General features: G+C 39.9%; 1 protein-coding gene across 1 annotated transcript in view; it reads left to right on the top strand.

Annotated features, from left to right (window-relative positions):
* Positions 1–256: 256 nt before the first annotated feature.
* LOC306879731 (adenylate cyclase type 4-like) overlaps positions 257–22,402 on the top strand; it is a 58,790-nt gene continuing 36,644 nt past the window's right edge. The window contains exons 1-6 of the mRNA XM_079432886.1: positions 257–307; positions 10,167–10,950; positions 12,901–13,098; positions 13,862–14,023; positions 14,932–15,081; positions 15,587–15,732. Of these exons, the coding sequence (XP_079289012.1) occupies positions 10,429–10,950; positions 12,901–13,098; positions 13,862–14,023; positions 14,932–15,081; positions 15,587–15,732 (1,178 nt within the window). The 5' untranslated portion in view covers positions 257–307; positions 10,167–10,428. The remainder of the gene's footprint in view (positions 308–10,166; positions 10,951–12,900; positions 13,099–13,861; positions 14,024–14,931; positions 15,082–15,586; positions 15,733–22,402) is intronic.

The following is a 22,402-nucleotide window of genomic DNA, read 5'->3' as shown; positions in this document are numbered from 1 at the left end:
GTCTAAATCAGCAAAGGTGAAAGATAAATAGGAACCATTTCTTTTGTTCTGTCATGTGTATATTAATATAATTGGTAATATGATTATTATTACTGGTATGACAGCAGCAGCAGTCACTGATGAAGGCAGCAGTGCTCAGTGTTATGAAATATGACAGGGTTCCTCTGGGTTCGGCCTTTGTACCATCAGTCATGCCGTCCAACCGGTTTGTCAAGTTCAAGAGAACAAAAAAAAAAATGGAACCGCCAACTATTTTGAGAACTCAAATGACGGAGAGAGCGAGTGGATGAAAGCTGACAGAATGGAGGTATGTTGACTTTGTATCTGATTTTACAGGCAGAAAAGAACATGTTTAAGAAACGAACACTTTGGTTAATGTGTGTTAAGAGGAACTGTGTCTTGTTTTGATCACGTAGAGTTTTTTTCACTAAAACTGTAATGAAATTGTGATGTTAACCCTATTACAATGAGAATGAACAAGTGAGTGATGTGTCAGATTCAGTAGCTTTATATATTCAGCTCTGTCACATGAAAACAGTGTGAGTAGAGTAAGATGCTGTGTTTTGCTCTGTCATCTTCTCCTATTACATCCTCAAAATCTGAATTGACTCAATCCGGCATCTGTAATGGTACTTTTAGTGATTTTCTTTCTAGAAAGACTGCCAATAGTAAATTGGCATGTTTAATCCAACCTTTGGAGGATTAAACTCGCATCTCTATTCTTTATTACACAAGCTGGACCGAGTCAAGCTACAATGGTCCAGATCGGTTCCTTTGATTTTAGAAACCGGACTGGTATATTTGGTATATGGTCGGATTAATTAGCTGTTAAAGCACAGCGCTAGCAACACAAGGTAATGGATTTTATTCTTAGGGAACACATCCAGCCGCAGTCAGACACAACATAAACAGAGCAGGACACTCTAATGATTTCAATAGGGGTGTTTAATAATTATACGTTCCTGGATCAGTCTGAAATACTGGTTAACCCAGGATCATTTAGGGTCATGAAAATGTCAAGTTTTGAGACTCTAGAACATACTTTGTGAAATTACTATTGTGGTGTTAGCGGGCCAATTTGACCTGCAAATATCATGTTTTTAATACATTTTTATTATTTAAATTTCTCAACTTCCCTCAGAGGGTATTTACATGTATACTATTGGCAGATGTTTTTAATCAAAGAAATGTGCATTGCGTTGTAAGCGTAAATTTTTTTAGCAATACCAATGTTGGTGGGTATCGAGCACCATACTGTACTGTGTACAGGAAAACAAACAATGATTATTAACAATGATTTTTTTTTTTTTTTTTTATAAAATATTTAAAATTCTGTGTTTAAGGTTTAGTGAAAAACAAATGTTTCTTTTTTCTCTCTCAGTTTTATGTTCTCATGCTTTTTTGGTAGTGTATGAAAAGTACTAATGTTGAAGGTTTACTATTTTAACCTGATTATATTTAAAAAAATAATAATAATTATAATAAGTGTAATAAGTGTAATTTTTAAAATCCAATTAGGTTCCATTTAAACTGGAACATTGAATTTCAATTAGGAATCAAACCCATGATCTTGGCGTTGCAAGTGCCATGCTGTAGTGTTTGAGTTTCAGGAAAGCACTTAATTCTTAAGAGCAAAAAAATAAATAAATTATCATTTTAAAATTAAATAATTAAAAATGTTGATTCTAATATTATTGTATTAAATTACATTTTTCAGTTAAAAAAAAAAGTCATATTTTCTTGACTTTCTGGGTAATGTCTGAGAAATATTAATGTTTACCCGTTTACTGTTACGGGGTGAACGAGACGTGCGGATCCATTTGCAAGCTTTATTCTAAGGCGAGGTTACGAAACAAGCAAGGTTCATTCAGTGGCAAACAGGAGCATCACAGGCAAGACCGAGTAAACCTAGGGCAAGCATGGGTCGACAATCGGTGAAAAATATCCAACAGGGCAAGGCAGAGAGATAATCCAGGTACACGAGAACACACAAGGCAAGGCAAGGCAAGGCAAGGATATGATAACTGAGTGGGCTCCGTAGAGTAGCTATCGCTAGGAGAGTGATATACGCTATACAATACTCGGTAGTGAGGAAGAGGAAGTCCATGGTTTATGTAGGGTGTGTGATCAGTGCAATCAGCTGTCTGTGTCGTCAGTGCAATGGATTATGGCAGGGGCGTAGCCATCATTTCAAAAGTGGGGGGGACGGAATGTCTAGTGTTATACCTGTTTCTTTGTTGTTGTTTTTTTCAGCAGTTAACCCTTGTCTAATTGACAGGTTTTATTTTGAATCATACCTTTATGATTATATTGTTATATATGATTATAAAACAGAAGGAAAGAAAGATAGAAAAAAGAAAAAGAAAGAAAGAAATACAACAGCTTGTAGCTGGGACAGTACCCTTAAAAGGACATCTTTGTACCTTATTTATCCCAAAAAGTTTCATAGTTGTACGTTACGGTACATATTGGTACTCTATATGTGCACCTTTTTGAGTATAAGTTACAAAGATGTCCTCATAAGGGTACTATTGTTTACATATTTCAGATTGTATTTTGTGTGTGTTGTATGTACAGTACATGGCACACAGTAATGGATACTTACACATTCACATACTTCTTTATTCTGTTCTGTTCTATTATACATTAGTCTGATTAGTCTATGTTAAAAGGTATAAGAAATATCTTATCATAGACAATGCTGTAAATAATCTTTACCTCTGACGCCTCACTGAAACTTTCTGCCTCATTCACTCTCATCTGTGAATTCACTTCTGCCTCCGTCTACAGCAAATAAAGTAGTGTTTGAAACATGTACATACAGGGAATAGTGACATACAGAAGAAAATAACACATTAAGTACACTGCTGGACAATAACCAATCATTTGTATCCTAAATCATTTTTTAACACTTTAGAATGATAAACACATATTCACTATTAACTATGACTTTACTTCAATAAACTCTTCATTTACTGCTTATTAATAGCTTGTAAGGTAGTTGTTGTAGTTGTTAAGTTTAGGATTATGGGATGCAGAATATGGTCATGAAGAATACAGAATTCATATGTGCTTAAGTGCTAATAAACAACCAATATGCAAGCTAATAATTACCTACTGTAGTTAAAAATGATAGCTGAGAAGTTGTTCATCATAATAATGTTATTTTTTATTTTTCTATATTTGACTAATTATGTGTTTTCTATGAGTGGTCCATATATAATCCTACAAACGCTTGTGTATTAATATATTTTATACAATATAAAAACAGCCAGGTGTTAAAAGCCACTCTTATCAGTTCCTCTCAGCTGTGAAGTTTGTTTTTCTTGCGTGTTGTCCTGATTCTGCTAACAAACCTAGGCTGACTGTTTCTTCTTCATTCTTGACAACACAAAAACGTCAAATTAGTGCAATAATGACAGAGCAGCCCTAAATGAAGATCGGTCCTGTATCAGATCAGTGCTTGCATACTTAATTGAAATACATCATGTAGAATTGGCAGAGTGTCACAATGCTGCAAACGCTGTCAAATCTGAGTTCAACATTATCTTTATTCTTATTTGAAGGGTTCTGATAACATACATATGTGTTAAAATAAAAGACGTTACAAAAGAGTTACGGAAAAATACACTGAAAATAAATAAGTGCATGTTTGTCCAGGCAGCTTTTTATTTCTCCATATAATGAACATCAAAACTTGCTAATTATTCAAAAAGAGCAATAGGCAGAGTCACTCAACATTGTGCAACACTATTCGGATCCCACATGACAATTTACGCTGCTTGACTTCTTCGTAAAAAAGTAGTGAAGAGTTTTTTGCCGCTTTGAACTCATCTCGACCGAATAATGAATGATGTACAGCGCGGGACCGCGGGCGCGAGCCTGGGCGTGTCGTGACGTCACAAACTGAGTGACTGATTGCCATGGAAACGTAAATGTCATGTATAAATTATCTTGTCTCTTTGAATTTTAAATAATTCTGCATTTATATACATTGCTCCATTAAAACCTCAACATGTCGAGAACACAACTGTCCAATGAAAAAGTGCGGGGGACGAATTTACTTTTTATAAAAAGTGGGGGGGGGGGACGTCCCCCGCATCCCCCACGTAATCTACGGCCCTGGATGATGGGAATTGTAGTCTGAGGTGGCGTGCAACAGTTAGTGTGGTGCAAGAGTCCATCTGGTGAGCGAGTGACCTCTGGTGGAGAGTTAACAGAAGTTCATAGACCAGATTCATGACATAGCCAACGGAACAGAAGACCACTAGAGCGAGACATCCGACCTCCACGGTGGAGCAGACAGACCAGGAGCCCACCAATGCAGAGCAGACAGGGCAGGAGACCGCCACGGTGGAGCAGACAAGGCAGGAGAGCACCAAGACAGATCAGGAGAGCACTGCAACAGATCAGGAACCCATAGCAGAGATTGGAGCCTAGGGAAAACTGAGACAGGCATAGAATTTACGGTCTCTTTGATAATGACAGGGTTAACAGGGCATACAGATGGTTCATTAAAGTCTTCCATGGCAGTGATAGGGTTAACGGGACAGATATGGTGTGCATTTATGGTTTCTGTGTTAATGACAGGCAGGGTTAAGAGTTCACAAACGGACCCTAGAGGCGCAACGCAACAGTCAAGAAGTTCACCCAGTTGTGACTGATGGGACTGGTAATTCACAACCAGCCTCCTCGGCTGACTCAAGGTAGGACAACAGTTTATAGGCTGTAACATGGGCAAAGGAAGGTTCATTAATGGCCTCAGTGGCTAGTTCAAAGCAAGGCAAGAGTTCACAGATGGTCTCTATAGCCACGACAGGGCAGGACGAGGATTCACAGATGGCCTCCATAACCATGACAGGGCAGGACGAGGACTCATAGGTGGTTACCACTGACACCTCTGAAGGTTCTGCAGCAGCCGCCGCCACCTCTGGAGGTTCTACAGTGGTAATATCAGGAAACAGGTAAAGTTCATTAACAGGACAGTGCTCATCTACGGTTCCTTCGACCATGATATGACGGCCTGGACATGAATTGCTGGGCGCCACCACCATGCAAGGAGCTGAAGCGAGCACCGCCACTTCGGGAGGTTCTGCAGCATGCGCCGCCACCTCTGGAGACATCACAGTGGAAGCAGTTCTGTGGTGGTGTATGCAGCCCAAACGCAACAAAGTGATCCCCGTCATGGAAAGCGCTTCAGACAAGGATATCAGTTCAGGAACAGAAGGGTTAGAGTGAGTGGATTGAGATTCCAGCTGCGCGTGCCGACACCAGCAGTGTATCTCTCACACTGGATACCAGATTAGGAAATCGAAGAATTTACCTTGAGTATCTGGGTGTGAGGGACAGGACGTTACAGGTCTCTGAATGACTAGCTGTGATGTGAAGAGACTCAGGCAGATCAGCAGAGACGTGAAGAGACTCTGGCAGATGAGCTGAGACGTGGCTTGATTCACGATGATCAACGGTAACTTGATTTAGATCATGACAATCAACTGTGACTTGGCTGGATTCATGACGATCAGCAGTGTATTGGCTTGATTCAGGATTGGCAGTGGTGGCAGAACGGGATGCTGTTGTGTCCGCCATTTTGCGATCAAGCTCCGCTGTCGCCGCCATTTTGTGAGCGTGCTCTGGTGCAGCCACCATTACACGAGTGAGTGCGGTGTCGCGTTCCTCCGCAACACCCACAGTGAACGCAACAGTCAATAAAGCATAATCCATAAAATCACTTAGAGACGAATGGGGACCTTCAAAGCTTAATCGCAATTTGAGCGGCTGGTTCACAAAAAAAATTTAAAATCTATGAGCAGTCTGGCAGATCAGAATAATAAGCGATCTCTAAATACTCTTGTACATAATCCTCGAGCGATCGCAAGCCCTGCTCGAGGGTTAATAACAGTCTTACAGTGTCCATACCTGGCCAATATCCACATGAGAAGCTGCTGGATCCTTTGTGTGGCCGAGTATTCTGTTACAGGGCGAACGAGACGTGAGACGTGCAGATCCATTTGCAAGCTTTATTCAAAGGTGTGGTTACAAAACAAGCAAGGTTCATTCAGTGGCAAACAGGAACAACACAGGCAAGACAGAGCAATCCTAGGGCAAGTGTGGATTTACGATCGGCGAACAATATCCAACAGGACAAGGCAGCGAGATAATCCAGGTACACGACCAATAGTCCAAGAGAGGTGCAAACAGAGTCCGAATGGCAAGGCAAAGGGTAAATCCAGGAAACACAGGCAAGAATCAAAACACTAGAAAACACACAAGGCAAGGCTATGATAACTGCGTGGGCTCCGTAGAGTAGCTATCGCTGGAGAATGATATACACTATACAATACTCGGCAGAGAGGAAGAGGAAGTCCAAGGTTTATGTAGGGTGTGTGATCAGCGCAATCAGCTGTGTGTGTCGTTAGTGCAATCAGCTGTGTGTGTCGTCAGTGCAATGGATGATGGGAATTGTAGTCTGAGGTGGCGTGCAACAGTTAGTGTGGTGCAAGAGTCCATGTGGTGAGCGAGTGACCTCTGGTGGTGAGTTAACAGAAGTTCATAAACCAGATTCATGACATTTACAGTACCAACAAAGCACATACTGATAAAATGCATTGTAAATTGTTTATGGCAAATAAATAAATGCAAATCAGTAGTGGGATAAAGCAACTATTTTTGTTATTTACATAGGGAAAAAAAAAACATTGAAAATGAAAATGAAGTCTATAAAATACACTAGCCAACATTTGAAGTGGATCAAAACCTTTCATCAAAGTTGTCCTAAAACCAAAATGCGTTCTTGTCTTAGGACAGCTTTGATTAACTTTTTTGATCCACTTCAAATGTTGACTAATATATTTGTTGCTCAACTCATGCACCACCAAATTTTCCAGGGTTTGCTGCTTTGATTAATATTATATTCCTTAAGTTTGAGGCTCATGATTAATTTAATACTGATGGATGTCATTTTACTGACCTTCGGTGTGAGTTACAGGGAAAATAAGGGATGAGTTTATGGAAAACAGTGTCATATGAAAAGGCCACATATGCAAATTAATGCAACTATACAAAAGTCTTTATGACAGGAATCCAGAAAAACACAGACAGTGAAGATGACAACAGTGAAGTTTTCCTCAAAGAAACATCCATAGGCTTTCCTTTGATATGATGAGAGCAGGTAAGATCAGATCCAGCGATAATAACTTAAATACAGCCCTTTGTTGCTCACTGACTCATGCGCTGTTGTAAGAGGCTTTGTCTGTGACTCACTGCTTCAAAAGAGACTGAGAAAGAGAAAAGTGCTCTGATCCCAGATCAGTGTTAAACACCAGCTGATCTGAGGTCAGTGTTAGTGACTTTCATTGAAGGCCTGAGGGGTGATTTTATGTCAAATGCTTCTATCTTCTTAATCAACATTTTTGTTGTCCAGTAAAAACTTAAAATAAGGTACATTTACTTTGTTTTCCCTACCCTATTGGCATTTTTACTGTTTAAAAGTTTGAGATTTTAGGGATTTTAAAAGTCTCTTCTACTCACCAAGGCTGCATTTATTTGATCAAAAATAAAGTAAAATTGTGAAATATTTATGTGAATAAATAAACACACACACTCATTTATTTCTGTGATCAAAGCTGTATTTTCAGCATCATTACTCCAGTCTTCAGTGTCACATGATCTTCAGAAATCATTCTAATATACTGATTTGCTGCTCAAGAAACATTTCTGATTATTATCAATGTTGAAAACAATTGTGCTGCCCAATATTTTAGTGCAAACCGTGACAAATTTTATTTTTCAGGATTCACAGATGAATAGAATGTTCAAAGAACAGCATTTATTTAAAATATAAATATTTTGTAACATTATAAATATCTTTACTATCACTTTATTTATTAATGAATAAAAGTATTAATTTCTTAAAAAAAAAAAAAAACATTTTGAATGGTACTTAATTCAAGGTAATATTCTCTGAAAGTCATTATTAACTTTTTTGCAGTGCATGAGCTGTAAGAGTAATGTTTGACGTACAAACTGAACAATCAAAGCAGGATTGGAATCAAACTTTTATCCTGCTTCAAAGACAGGTGTGTGTGCGTGTGTGTGTGTGCGTGCGTGTGTGTGTGTGTGTGTGTGTGCGTGGAAGAAGTATTCACTGTATCCAGTTAATCCTCTTCACCTAAATTCACTCTGAACGTGACAAAAGTAGGTTTGTGTTAGTTTAGACTCTCTCTATATAAATATCCCTGCTGTCTCAGCTGTTCTTCTTCTGTTCTTACTTGAATGTGTTTGAGTTCTGTTTATTTATTTATTTAGTTTTTTTATATCAAAATATTAAAGAATAAGAACATTTGTTAGCGTGTGTTTGACCGTTTGGAGTTCATGTTCCTGTTGTCATATTGCTAATGTTTTTACAATATAGTAATCTAAAGTTTATATTTGTTCATTTACCAGATGCCTTTTTGGTAACACTTTATTTTAAGGTGTTCATAATACAGAGTAATTACCTAATTAAGTACTTAGTAGTAGCTGTTGTAGTTATGTAGCAGAGGCCAGCAGGTAAGTGCTGTGCAGGTTAAACCTCACTCCCCCACCTCAAGTGGCGCTCTAGCGACTGACGCTGGAGGCCATGGCCGGAGACCGCGGTTCGATTCCTGCTCGGAGCGGGAGGGCCGCGACACTTACATGAAACAAAATGTACTTACCATGTAACTCTGTTTGTTACATATGTGTAACAGTAGCTGCCTATTACATCTACATAATTACAAACTGTAAGTACAGGCTGTTCTATAACTTATTTACATGGTAAGTACATTCTTTTTCATGTAAGAACAATGGCTACTACTAAGTACTTAATTAGGTAATTACTCTGTATTATGACACCTTAAAATAAAGTTACCGCCATTTTATATACAATCTTTAAAATAAAGGTTCAATAGGGGGTTTGATGCAGTAAAATAAAAAAAATTCTAAGTGAAGAACATTTTAGATCTCTGAAGAACCTTTTGTGGAATGGAAAGTTTCCATTCTTCACAGAGCCATCAATGCTAATTAAATCCTTTAGCCTTTATTTTCAAGAGTGTAAAATAACATACAGTGCAAACTCTTGTCTTGCAGCTTTTCTTTGGCTGTGAAGTTACATGTTTCTCATTGCATTTCTTGCACGCAAGGCATCCAAACCTGTTCTGGCGTCACTTGGAGCTGTTATTTTAAGTGATGTAAAATTAGATATTTCACAGTATCAAAAATAAAGTTTCCAAAAGGGGGGTTTCATAGTGACGCCATAGAAGAACCATTTTTGGTTCCCCAAAAAAACCTTTAAAGGGGTCATATGATGCGATTTCAAGTTTTCCTTTCTCTTTGGAGTGTTACAAGCTGAATGTGCATAGATAAGATCCCTGAAGTTGAAAAGACTAAAGTCTCAAACCCAAAGAGATATTCTTGATCACAGTTAAGACTCTGCCACGCCCCCTAAAACGCCTCATTCAAACACTCCCCCACATGTCTACGTCACAATGTGGAAATATTTGTGTAAAGCCGCCCAAATGTTCACGCAAAGAAAGAAGGCATGGCTTCAGTAACCGTGTAAAGTAACTTTTCAGTAAAGTGTTGATGAAGCCATTTCAGGGAGACGCTGTGTGTTTCTATGAGAAAGCAAAAGCACTTTATTTGCCCTTCCGAAAGTAGATGCATTTAGGAATCATTTAGATTACTTACAACAGAACAGCAATGCATTTTATGGACGCCCGTTTCGTGAACCTAGGAGAGGAGGTAATTCTAACTTTGCTATGACAATCTAGCGCTTCTGAATCAGCGACTGTATGTTTTGTAATTAGTTTAAGTATTTGCTGTTGACTGTTTAAATGCGGAATTTTGCGCATTGTGTGTGTGTGTACGTGTGTGTGTGTGTGTGTGTTTGTACGTGTGTGTGTGTGTGTACGTGTGTGTGTGTGTGTGTGTGTGTGTGTGTGTGAGAGAGAGAGAGAGAGTCACAGCACAGCGTCGTTTGTGTGTGTATTTTTAAAAATTGTTCTTTTAAAAACCGATCACTGAAAGGTTATTTGTGGAATCAAAAATGGTTCTTCTATTGTGGTGATACACAGAAGCCCATAATACTGTATATTCATTTGAAGTGTCAGGTGTTTCTTTTGACATAATGATCTTCTTTACCATAGTGTCCTTCAAGTAACGGCTAACACATTTGACATGCTTTGAGAGAAACAGTGCTTCCCTACATGGATTTACTTCAAGAGACCTGAAGAGCTTGAGGAGCTCTGAAAACATTCGTCTTGATTGGTCTCAAACCCTCGGAATTGATCTGATCTGCTTTGGATAATGGACAATTTATCCCCTCCTTAGCAGACTTTATTTATCTTGCTGAAACTGTGCTGGACAGTAAACATTAAACGAAGCACAAACAAAAACCCAGAGACTGGCATGTTGGACAACTCAAAGGTCTCCATCGAGCTGGGTGTCGCCAGGCTTGGGAACGTCCCCGAACCCCAGAAACCACGTACGTCATTGAGAGATGAGAACCGTCTTAGTGAGTCCCCGGCGTCCTTCAGCGGCAGCGCTCCCAATCCGGACGTGGAACGCAACAATCGCAGCAGAAATGCACTTAGCAATAGCTCTTCTTCTGAGAACATCTCAGGCACTTCCACAGATTGGGCTGAACCCGATGGCATTTACAGGAAACACAGTTTGGCGACATTATCTGAGACCTCAAGGACTTCCAATGCCACCACTGAGGTTTCTCAGAGCTCTCGCACCAGGTTCATAGTGGATGATGAACCGAGCGAATCCCGGCGGACGTACGGCTGTGGCGCGTGCTCCTGTTTCCGCGCCGTGAACAAGGTGTTTCTGCGCTGTCTGGAGGAGACGCCGCTGCTGGTGCCTGGAGTAGTGCTGGTCATCCTCTTCTGTGTGACCATCATCATCATCATCCCCTCCACCAGCCGGGTAAGACACACTGATCGGTTACTCACATTGTTGTTTGCTAAATAAAATGCATGATTTTGTGTGTATACCTGCTGGAAAAACTTGATCCTCCATGATTAAGAAGATCACTATAAGGAACAGTTCACCCAAAATTTAAAATGTGCTCACCTTCAGGCCATCCAAGATCAGGATGAGTGTGTTTCTTCATCAGGTTTGTAGAAATGTGTCTCTGCATCAGTGTCTCAGCAGTGGATGCTCTGCAGTGAATGGGTGCCGTCAGAATGAGAGTCCAAAAGCTGATGAAAACATCACAGTAATCCACGCCACTCCAGTCCATCAGATAACATCTGGAGAAGACAAAAGCTGACACAAATCCAGCATTAAGATGTTTTGAACTTAAATACGAGTCTATAATCCATAATAATGCTTCCTCCAGTGAAAGAGTGCTTCTCCTGTTGTCTCTCACATCAAAATCCAGCCACATATTTGTTTAGAGCGGTTTTGGCTTGTAAACGCTGCTTGATCTGTGCAGATTTCTCCCCTGATTCAGACTAGGTCTCTGCAATTAATTTAAATACAGTTTTTATTTCGATTTCAGACTACAATGATTATGAAAATACAATAATCGAGATAAAATGATTGTGCCCCATTCCGATTGTGCCCCATGCTTTCGCTCTTCCATAATCATGTAACGTGACTGTAGCACAGTTCGTGGGAAGGAAGGAAGAAGTCAGAGTCGGCGTGGCTGAGGCTCGGGTAATTTATTCAGTCTTTTAAACAAACAAAGAAATACTGGTGCTCTCCGGCACTTCCAATAAACAATAAGTTCACCACTTGGGTCGTTCACAGCCACAGACGTTCTCCCCGAGTCCTCAGTCAGTGTCTCTCTCCTGGTCGTCTGCCTTTCTGTGGCTTTTACACTCTCTCCCCGCCAATCACTGGAAATGAGAAACAGGTGAATGTCATCTTGCACTTGACCCACTTACTCACCGCTCGTCTCCCAACTCTCTCTCCCGCTGCAGACTCCGCTAACCACGCCCCCCTCACCACAGTGACTTTTGCAAAAAGGGACATGCTTGATTGATTAAAAGTTGATTAGATTTAGTCATGTTTTAAAAGCACGAAAGAGAACTTGCGCTTTCTCAGGAGGATTTCTGTGTATATGCGCTCAGAGACGGAGGAGAACACGGACATGTAAAGTCATCTTTTAGTAAAAAAAAAAGCAGCACTTAGTGATTATTCACGAAAACCCTCATTGGTCATGTAATAAATGGACATAAACAGTTGAGAATGAAAATACGTGTGTAACAGTACATTGGATCCGTGCTGCTCTTAATACTAATCAAACAACACAAGACAAAATCACTCAATGCTCTTGACTGGAAAACTTTTGTAGCTTTAATAAGGAAAAAAGAAAAATTAATTCTTACAGTGAAGACTATGTTGTTTTATTTAAAATTAGATTATTCCATTTCTGTAGTAGGCTGTTCATGGAATACTTTGCATTAAAAAAAAAAAACATATAGCACAGATAATAATATAATCATGATTACAATACTGACCAAAATAATCATGATTATGATTTCTGTCATAATCGAGCAGCCCTGATTCAGACCAGACCTCTTTTTCACTGGAGGAAACGTTATAATGGATTATGGACTCATATTTTAGTTTATAACGTCTTAATGATGGATTTGTTTCAGCTTTTGTTTTCTGGAGACATTAACTGATGGACTGGAGTGGTGTGGATTATTGTGATGTTTTTATCAGTTGTTTGGACTCTCATTCTGACGGCACCCATTCACTGCAGAGCATCCATTGCTGAGACACTGATGCAGAGACACATTTCCACAAACCTAGAAGAAACTCCTAGCCTGAGCATAAGCACATTTTTAGCAGGTGTGTGTAATGCTTGAAAGACATTGTCTAAATGTAGATTTGGTGAAGTGTTTGTTTTTCTCACGCATCCAGAGCCTCAGCGTTCACGTGGCGGCGTTTGCAGTGGTGTGTGTGGTGTTGTGTGTTTGCGTGTCGCTGCTGCTGTGTTTGCCTTGTTTGCCGGTGGTTCGGCGAGGAGAAACGCCTCTGGCGCTCTTCATCTGGTCCATACTCTTCATCATCGCCTTTGTCTTCATCTTCACCGGAGGTGTCGTCACGGCCTGGGAGCAGGTCAGCTGAGGACGCTCATTAGATCAGAAGATCATAGTTTAGATTAATTTACACTTTATTTTAGTCCTAGTCCTCATGACAAGGATGCTATTTTAATTTAATTTATTTTTAAAGCCAGAAACATGCTTTCTGCAAGTACACTGATCTTGAATATAAATGTAATTACATAATTTGAAGTATTTTTAGGTGTGGTTTCTAAACAAGGAAAAGTGATGTAAATGATTTAAATGTGAACTAATATCTGAAGATTTACATTTTTCTGGTTATGCAAAGTGAGAAATAATTTCATTACAAACTGCTAGTACAAAATATTTCTAAACATCCTTAATCCTCATCCAGGAAATCTGGAAAAGTCATACAAATATATTGGTTAAAAAGCGGAGGATTCCTAAAGAAGCATGAAACGTCTACTTTTCTATATTTTAATTATTTAAAATTTGAATGATACATTTTTTAATAGTCACTCATTTAAGTTTGCATATAGTATGAACATGCCTGGTTTGAACAAGATTTGAGTGCAACGATTTAAGTTTGGTTTTGGTTTAGTTTTAGTTATTTTAGTACATCATGCTAAACTATATATTTTTTTTTTATTTTTTTTATGAATTTAATTTTTAATTAATTTTTATTTTTTTAACTATTACTTTTTAAATTATTTTTTGTAATTAATGTTAATGTAAAGTAACAAAACACTTTTTTTGGTTTTAGCTGTTGTTAATAACTGCTGATTTTCGGTTGTGATGTGGTTGTTTTTCTTCATCAGGTCGCGTTCTTCCTCTTCCTGTCTCTGTCCGTTTATACAGTTCTTCCTCTCCCGTTCTCATGGGCTCTGAGCTTCGGCATCGGAACCAGCGTCTGTCACATCGTTGTCATCAGTGTGTATGTGTCTGTCACCAGCCCACAGACACGAGACCTGGCCGTGCAGGTAACACACACACACATTTGTTTCTGTGAATTGTGGGGACTTTCCATAGACTTCTATTACTTTTATACTCACCAAACAATATTTTCTATCCCCTAACCCTAAACCTACCCCTTACAGAAAACCTGTTTGCATAAACATAATTTTTTCCCTTGTAGGGACCACAGGGGACCCCGCAATATAAAAAAATTCAGGTTTTACTGTCCTTGTGGGGACATTTGGTCACACACACGCACACACACATTTTCTTCTTTTATTTGGATCCACAAGACAAGCAACAAAAAACGGAATCCAAATACTTTGGGAAGTCAGTTTGCAAGATGACAGGAACACATGGCTAACATACATTCACAAGTCCTTATATTTATGACAATCAGCACTCAAGGATAGACAAAACATCTTAGTACACACACACACAAACACAACAGTGCTGTTAAAAGTTTTAGGCACTCAAGTAAAAATGCTGTAAAATGCTGTCAAATATGTCATAAATTTTCTTTACCAATGAACTTCTATGAACTAAATGAAATCAACATTTGGTGTTAGCATGCTTTCTGTTTAAAGCAGCTCTTGTCCTCAGTGCACTTGAGCTGAGTTTCTCAGGAGCTTTGCAGGAGGTTTCTTGGTCTGTTTTAGTTTGTTCTGTTTCTTCATGTTATTCCAGACAGACTGGATGATGATCAGATCAGATCTCAAAAATCTCACTGGATTATTACAATTAATATATATATAAATGTACATACACACACACACACACATACATATATGTAAACATACACAGCTGAGTGGTTTATGGCTGGTCAGAGGAAATGTTATATGCAAATGGTGACTGTCGGCTGACGCCAGATGATTTTCCTGCCACTGCACATATTCAAAAACTCTCTCTCTGTGTGTGTGTGTGTGTGTGTCAGCTGCTGGCGAACGCAGTGCTGTTTGTGTGTGTTAACACCGTAGGTGTGTTTCACCTGTGGCACACTGAACATGCTCGCAGGAAGTCCAGCAAGAAGCGGGAGGACTTCAGCAGAAACCGCGCCACACAGGCCAAGCAGAAACGTGACCAGGTATAGATTTTTTTTTAAGCCACAGCCATATCACCCTGCAGCCCAAGACCGGTTGCCCACTGAAGCTAAGCAGGTTGAGCCTGGTCGGTACCTGGATGGGAGACCTCCTGGGAAAACTAGGTTGCTGTTAGAAGAGGTGTTAGTGAGGCCAGCAGGGGGTGCTCACCCTGCAGTCTGTGTGGGTAAGCTGGTGTGTGGTGGGTGTTCTGGCGCATCATCCAGGTGGATGCTGCACACTGGTGGTGGACGAGGAGACACCACCCCTCACAATGTAGAGCGCTTTGAGTGCTTAGAAAAAAAAGCAGAAAAGCGCTATATAAATGTAATGAATTATTATTATTATTATTATTAGATCTACTTCATTCAGAGCATGAAGAGTGTGTCTCCGCAGGGGGTTTCTGAGCGTGTGCATGTTGTTTTAGGCTTTGGAACAGAGCTGAAAAGTTAAATAAATAATGCATCAATAATAAACACAGTGTTTAATAGAATAACTCTTTGTGTGCAGGAGCATCTGTTGCTGTCGGTGCTGCCACGGTACATCGCTGTGGAGCTGAAGACGGAGATCGTCACGCGTCTGTCGGCTAAATGCAGCGCAGAAGAGAACCGACCCAACTTCCACAGTCTCTACGTACGACAACACAGAGACGTCAGGTGAGAACACACACACACACACACACACACACACACACACACACACACACACATCACATGTGTCATAAACACACACACACACACACACAACACACACACTCAAAACACACACACTCATGCAAAAACACAAAACACACACACACACACAGAAAAACACTCTTAGAAATACTCTCTCTCTCTCACACACTCACACACACACATTAATAAACACAAAAATACACAATCTCTCTCACACACACACACACACTCAAAAACATAGAAACACTCTCACACACATTCATAAACAAAAAGACAAAAAACAGAAACACACACTCATGCAAAAACACAAAAAACAGAAACACACACACACTCATGCAAAAAACAGAAACACACACACACACAGAAAATACACACCCTGTTTCTCTCTCACACACACGTGCACATTTACGTTGTTTTTCTATGAAGTGAGCACATTTCAGAGTGCTTTAATAGAATCCTGACAAAGTCTGAGGGACTTTAATACTCTTTCATTAAGTGAGACTCTTCCGAACCTGCAGCAATATATTGATTGCCCAATCCGTTTCTCTCGCACATTGGATCTGTGTTATGGTAACATTGAGAATGCATATAGGGCCATATGTAGAGCACCTATTATAGGTTTGGAACACGGATAAAGAGGACATGTTAAAGAGGACGTTTTCTTCGATTCTTGCATAGGCCCTCAAGAATTAACAGACTGTATCACTTCTTATATTCAGTTATGTGAAGAAACTGTAATGGATACTAAAGTGGTTAAAATCTTTTCAAATAACAAGCCATGGTCATTACTAAAGATCTGAAGAAATACCTTAATGAGAAAAATACAGCCTTTCCTGAAAATTATCTTGAGGAGTTTAAGATAAAAAGAAAGGAATTAAGAGCTATGATACAAAAAGCTAAAATTTATTTTAAAAGTAAGGTAGAGGATCAGTTAGTAAATCATGATGCAAGGAGTGCTTGGCAAGGGTTAAATAAGATGATGGGACATGATCGAAAGGTGTAAATAATGACATTACAGACACAGATATTTTAAAATGGGTTAATGATTTAAACCTGTTTTACGGAAGATATGATGTAGTTAGCAACAGAGATAAGGTTGATGAAACTAGTACCAGGATTCCTGTGGGTTCACCAATCTGCTTGAGAAGTGAACACACTAGAATTTATCTTAAGCAAATTAGGTCCTGTAAAGCGCCAGGTCGAGATGGCCTTAGGGGCCATGTTTTAAACGTGACCCTTTAACAAAATTCTTTCAGTTTTTATTAAATTCTCAGACTGTGCCTAATATGTGGAAATTGTCATTTATATGGCCCATTCCTAAAAAATTTGAAGATTTCCGCCCTGTAGCCTTAACATCAATACTTGCTAAATGTATGGAAAGGGTCATTATTTATCATCTTAAACCATATGTATCTGAGCACTTATATGTACTTGCGTATAAGCCTCAAAGAGGGACAGAGGATGCTACGCTCACTATGGTTGATACAATTGTTAGTCACTTACAACAAGCAAAGGCATATGCATGTGTTCTTTTTATTAATTACACATCTGCATTTAATACAATGCCGATACATTTACTTTTAGAACGTCTCTTAGTTTTAGGAGTGAACGGAGTAATAATTCACTGGATTACAAATTTCTTAACAGATAGACCACAACAAGTTTGCATCAGGGGGGTTAAATCAAATATTGTGTTTTCAGGAGCACCTCAAGGATGCGTTTTGTCACCCCTATTATTTTCTGTCTATACAAATGAGATGCAAATGCAGAGTGCAAATTATAAACTGTATAAATACACTGACAATATGGCACTGGTTGCACTCTTATGGAAGGATTGTATTGATTATGAGTATGAAGAAGAGCATGTTTTGAAATTAGAAAAATGGTGTAAAGCAACAGGAACTTATTCTACTGATAAATGTTGGGAAGACAAAATAATTGATTTTAAATCACCCAGAACCCTTAACAGAAATGACATTATGTGATCAACCAGTGGAAATTGTGAAGGTTTTTAAGTATTTGGGAACTATGATTGATAGCAAATGAATTTTTTCTAGTAATGTGAATTTTATCTGCAAGAAAGCAAATCAGAGTCTATATTTGCTATGGAAATTGAGAGAATTTTCAAAGAAGTGTTTTACAAAGAGTTTATATTAGTTTAATTGAAAGTGTTTTAGGGTACAATATAACGGCTTGGTTTGGGCGAATAACATCAGTAAATAAAGTCAAACTAAATAGGATTATAATGATGGCAAGCAAAATAATAGAGGTTAAGCAAAAATCGATTGATCAGCTGTATGATATGGCAGTTAGGAGGAAAGCTTTGGCTATAAGTGGAGATATAACGCACCCTCTGAACTACGCCTTTGAATTGTTACCATCTGGACGCCGTTATAGGACACTGAAGGCAATTAAATGAATAAATATATTTATTTTTTATGCATGAAAATGCCAAATGTTAAAATTTGTCCATTGTGGTACAATGTTGCCTTGAGGCAACAAACTTTAAAAAATAAAATAAAATTAAAAATTAATGAAAATGTTTATAGATATTGTTATAGTGTCCAATTTTAAGCAGAAATATTTTTTTCCTTGTTGATATCATATTGCATACCGTAGAGTGTCTGCAAGTTAAATGATGGTGCTGAATTGACAAATAATCATGAATCTGTGTTTTTTTTGTCAGTTTACATATACCCTTTTTCCACCAAGGCAGTTCCATTGCTGGTTCGGAGCCAGAGCCTAGTTTCAAACCGGTTCTTTGTTTTTCGACACCCAAAGCACCAGCTCCGAACCAGGAAAAGCGGTTCGTAAGTAGCACCAAAACATTGCTGGGCTAGAAGGAAGAACCGCTTGCATCAGGAGCTGGGGTCGGGGTTACCGTGACCAACAAGACGAACAGAAACTTGGACCGCCATATTTGAAATATATTTTGATTCGTTTGATTCGCCGTGTTTGGATGCCGATGTAGGTTCGCAAAGCCATGAACATCAATAGAAACGCAACGTCCGCCATTGCTGATAGTTTGTTTAGGCTTGTCCAGTATAGATTGGCGCTGCGCGGACCGTTCGGTACGAGGCATCGGGGTGCTGCGGGAGCGACTGGAAAGCAGACGGCTCTTTATGCATTTGGATCGCTCTTGCGGTGCTTTAGTATGATGTGTGCCGATCGATCGATCGATCTGCGTGGCGCTGATGCACCTGGAACAAGCCTGTTAAGCCGCGCCAGTGAACATGAAACGTATTCAGTGACGTAAGACCTGGCTCTGTATCGGCTCTCTAGCCTGTGGAAAAGCAACCGGTTCTTAAAGCGCTCGCCAGTCGAACCAACTAAGAACCGGCTATAGCACTGGCTCAGAACTAGCACCTGGAACTGCTTTGGTGGAAAAGGGGTAATAGTTGTGGCTGTTTACATTCGGCCCGTTCTTCAGAGCTGTGCGGGTGACTGATCCGCTCTGCTTTTAAGCGCTGCTGCTGGAGGCATTGCTAGTGCCCTTCACACTTTTGGAGTATTTGCTTTTTGCAGTTTCGCATGAGCTGTAATTTGAAAACAGTGCTTAATTTGACTATGCAGTCCTAATATGGGGGCGGTCCCTCGCTTCCGTGATCGGCCAACCGGGAATGTCCCGGTACTCCCGATGGCCAGTACATCCCTGAAGTAAAGTAAGGTGTGATTACACACAAAACCGAAGCCTAGCCCCTCACAGACAGTGACTGTAGTTGATTACAGTTTTTTTACAATCATTTTTGCACTAATAACAGGACCTTGTTTCGTTTTTCAAAACTCTAGCCACATAATTCGCAACCAATGATCAAAAATACAAATTTTTTCAAGACTTTTTCCAAATGCTTGGATGCAATACACATGAGCCAAAGATCTTCTATTAATTGAACTAAAATCACTGGTTCAAAATGACACAACATTGTGGTGTTGTGCTAAATGATCACAAAGAGGCAACATAATGAGACTTTTTTAATCTCCAAAAGCCAGAACAGACGAACACAGCTTTTTTTCCTCACACAGAAGTGTGCATCATAAAATAATAACAGCCTATCTATAATAACATAGTCCCTTTCTGAACTGCACCTAACCTAAAGTATTACAATAAAGATACCCCCCCCCCATTTTGGTTCAAATAATATTGTTAAACATTCTACAACACACAAATAGAAAGGAACTCACTCTTTGTAAAATGCTAGGAAGTAAGAAGTTATACCCCTAATAGCAACTTAGAACAAAATACATTTTCAGAGTGAGGAAAAAAAAAACCACTTTTCTCAGAATTATTCTTATAACTTGGTTGCACCTATGTTTAAGCTATCTAACATAGTCCTGGAGACGAATAGGAGAACGTCTCTCCCTTGAGGAACGTCGCAACTGCGGAGCAGTTGGTAGGTTGTCAGGCAAATGATACTCTTCCCCAGCTTCCTTTTCTTCTGTGCTCGGGCTTGAAACAACTTTGGGTGTGGTCTCCATGTCTGTAGAACAGGGAATTTCAGGTAGCAGAGACCCTTTCTCTGAGGGTACTGTTAACCACGTGAAGTCCTGACTCTCGTTCGTATGCCAGATTCGGATTTGATCAACATGTCGCTTCAGGATTTGTCCACTCCCAACAGCAACCGTATAGGAAACTGGACCCGAGGCATTCACAATGACAGCAGGTATCCACTTGGGACCGTAACTGTAATTACGCACTAAGACGTCATCTCCAGTCATGAACACTCCCAACTTGGCACCTCTGTCATGATTCTCTTGTTGTTTTTGTTATTTTTGCAGTACTTTGGCTTTAATGTCTGGCAAGAGAAGATTGAAAGTAGATCGCAGCTTCCTAGCCATGAGCATCTCGGAAGGTGACAACCCTGTCGTCGAATGTGGGGTGATCCGATAGTTGAATAAGAATCGTAACAACCTGGTTTCCAAGGTATTCCCTTTTACCTTCTTCATGCCTTCTTTAAACGTTTGGACAGCACTTTCTGCTAATCCATTAGAAGAAGGATGGAATGGTGGAGATTTCACGTGACGAATCCCATTGTTTCTCATTAACTTTTCAAATTCTGTGCTCGTGAAGCAAGAGCCATTGTCAGAAACTAGAATCTGAGGTAATCCAAAAACGCTGAAACTTTGGCGAAGTTTCTCAATGGTAGCTTGCGATGTTGACGAGGTCATGGGATAAATGTCCATCTACTTAGAATGGGCATCTACAATTACCAAAAACATCTTTCCCAAGAAAGGGCCCGCATAATCCACATGAATACGGGACCATGGTGTCTCAGGCCATTCCCAGGGGTGCAGTGGCACTACAGGAGGCATTTTGCTGTGCTTCATACATTCCACACAAAGTTGGGACTTCCTCTCAACCTCTTTATCCATCCCAGGCCACCAAAAATAGGATCGAGCCAATCCTTTCATTTTGGCCATTCCTGTATGTGATTGGTGTAACAGCTTTAAAAGCATGGACCGGCCCTGATTGGGCACCACTACTCTGGCTCCCCAGAGCAGACATCCATCATGCACACTCAATTCTAGTTTCCTTTTGTGGTAAGGGCTGAATTGTGGATCCACTTGAGTTGGCCAACCCTTCAGTACATAATTACAAACTTGTGACAGTACCACACCCTTGTTTGTCCAATTTGTGATTTGAATGGCACTGACTGGTTCGAATTCCATGCTTAAGGCATCGGCATTTGGATAGCTGTCTTTGGACTTATACACCATTGTGTATTCATATGCACTCATCAGCAGAGTCCATCTTTGAACCCGAGGGGAACCCATCTGTGGAATGGGTTTCTTTTCTCCAAAAAGGAATATCAGGAGTTTATGATCTGTGCAAATAGTAAATTTGCGACCATATAAATACTTGTGGAATTTTTGAACTCCGAAGATGATGGCTAAAGCTTCTTTATCTAATTGGGAATATCGTTATTCTGCTGGTGTCAGGGTACGGGATGTGAACCCTAGGGGTTTCTCGGTGTTATCTTTCATCCGATGTGAAAGCACCGCCCCCACGCCATATGAAGAGGCATCACACGAGAGGATCAAATCTTTCTCAGAAGAATAGTGTACTAACACATCTGCAGACTGCAGGAGTTCCTTTGATTTCTGGAAAGCCTTAGTTTGGGAATCAGCCCAGCACCAATGAGTGCCCTTTCTTAACAGTCTGTGGAGGGGAGCTAGGACACTGGACAAATTGGGTAGAAACTTGTTATATTAATTCAGCAACCCCAAGTAGGCTTTTAATTCAGTGACACTGGTCGGACACGAAATCTCTGTCAAGGCTTGCACCTTGTCTTTTAATGGGTGTAAACCTTGGGCATCCATCAGATGACTCAAGTAACGCACTTCTTTTTGAAGGAATTCACATTTGTTCCTTTTTAGGCGCAGACCAGCATCTTGTAGCTGTGTGAGCACAACATCCAGAGTTTGCAAGTGCTCTTCATCCGTCACCCCTGTGACCAGTATATCATCAAGATAGACAGCCACATGGGTTAATCCTCACAGCAACCCTTCGATAGTCCTTTGAAATATCGCAGGTGCCGAAGCCACTCCAAAGGGAAAGCGATTGTATGTGAACATTCTCTTATGAGTGTTGATGGTGAGATAATGCTTGGAATTTTCATCCATTACGATCTGCTGATAGGCATGGCTCATATCC

Source organism: Barbus barbus (assembly GCF_936440315.1).
Source record: "Barbus barbus genome assembly, chromosome: 1".
Classification (NCBI taxonomy): Eukaryota; Metazoa; Chordata; class Actinopteri; order Cypriniformes; family Cyprinidae; genus Barbus; species Barbus barbus.
Note: the sequence above shows the minus strand (reverse complement) of the source record. Positions and strands in the feature narration are given on the sequence as shown.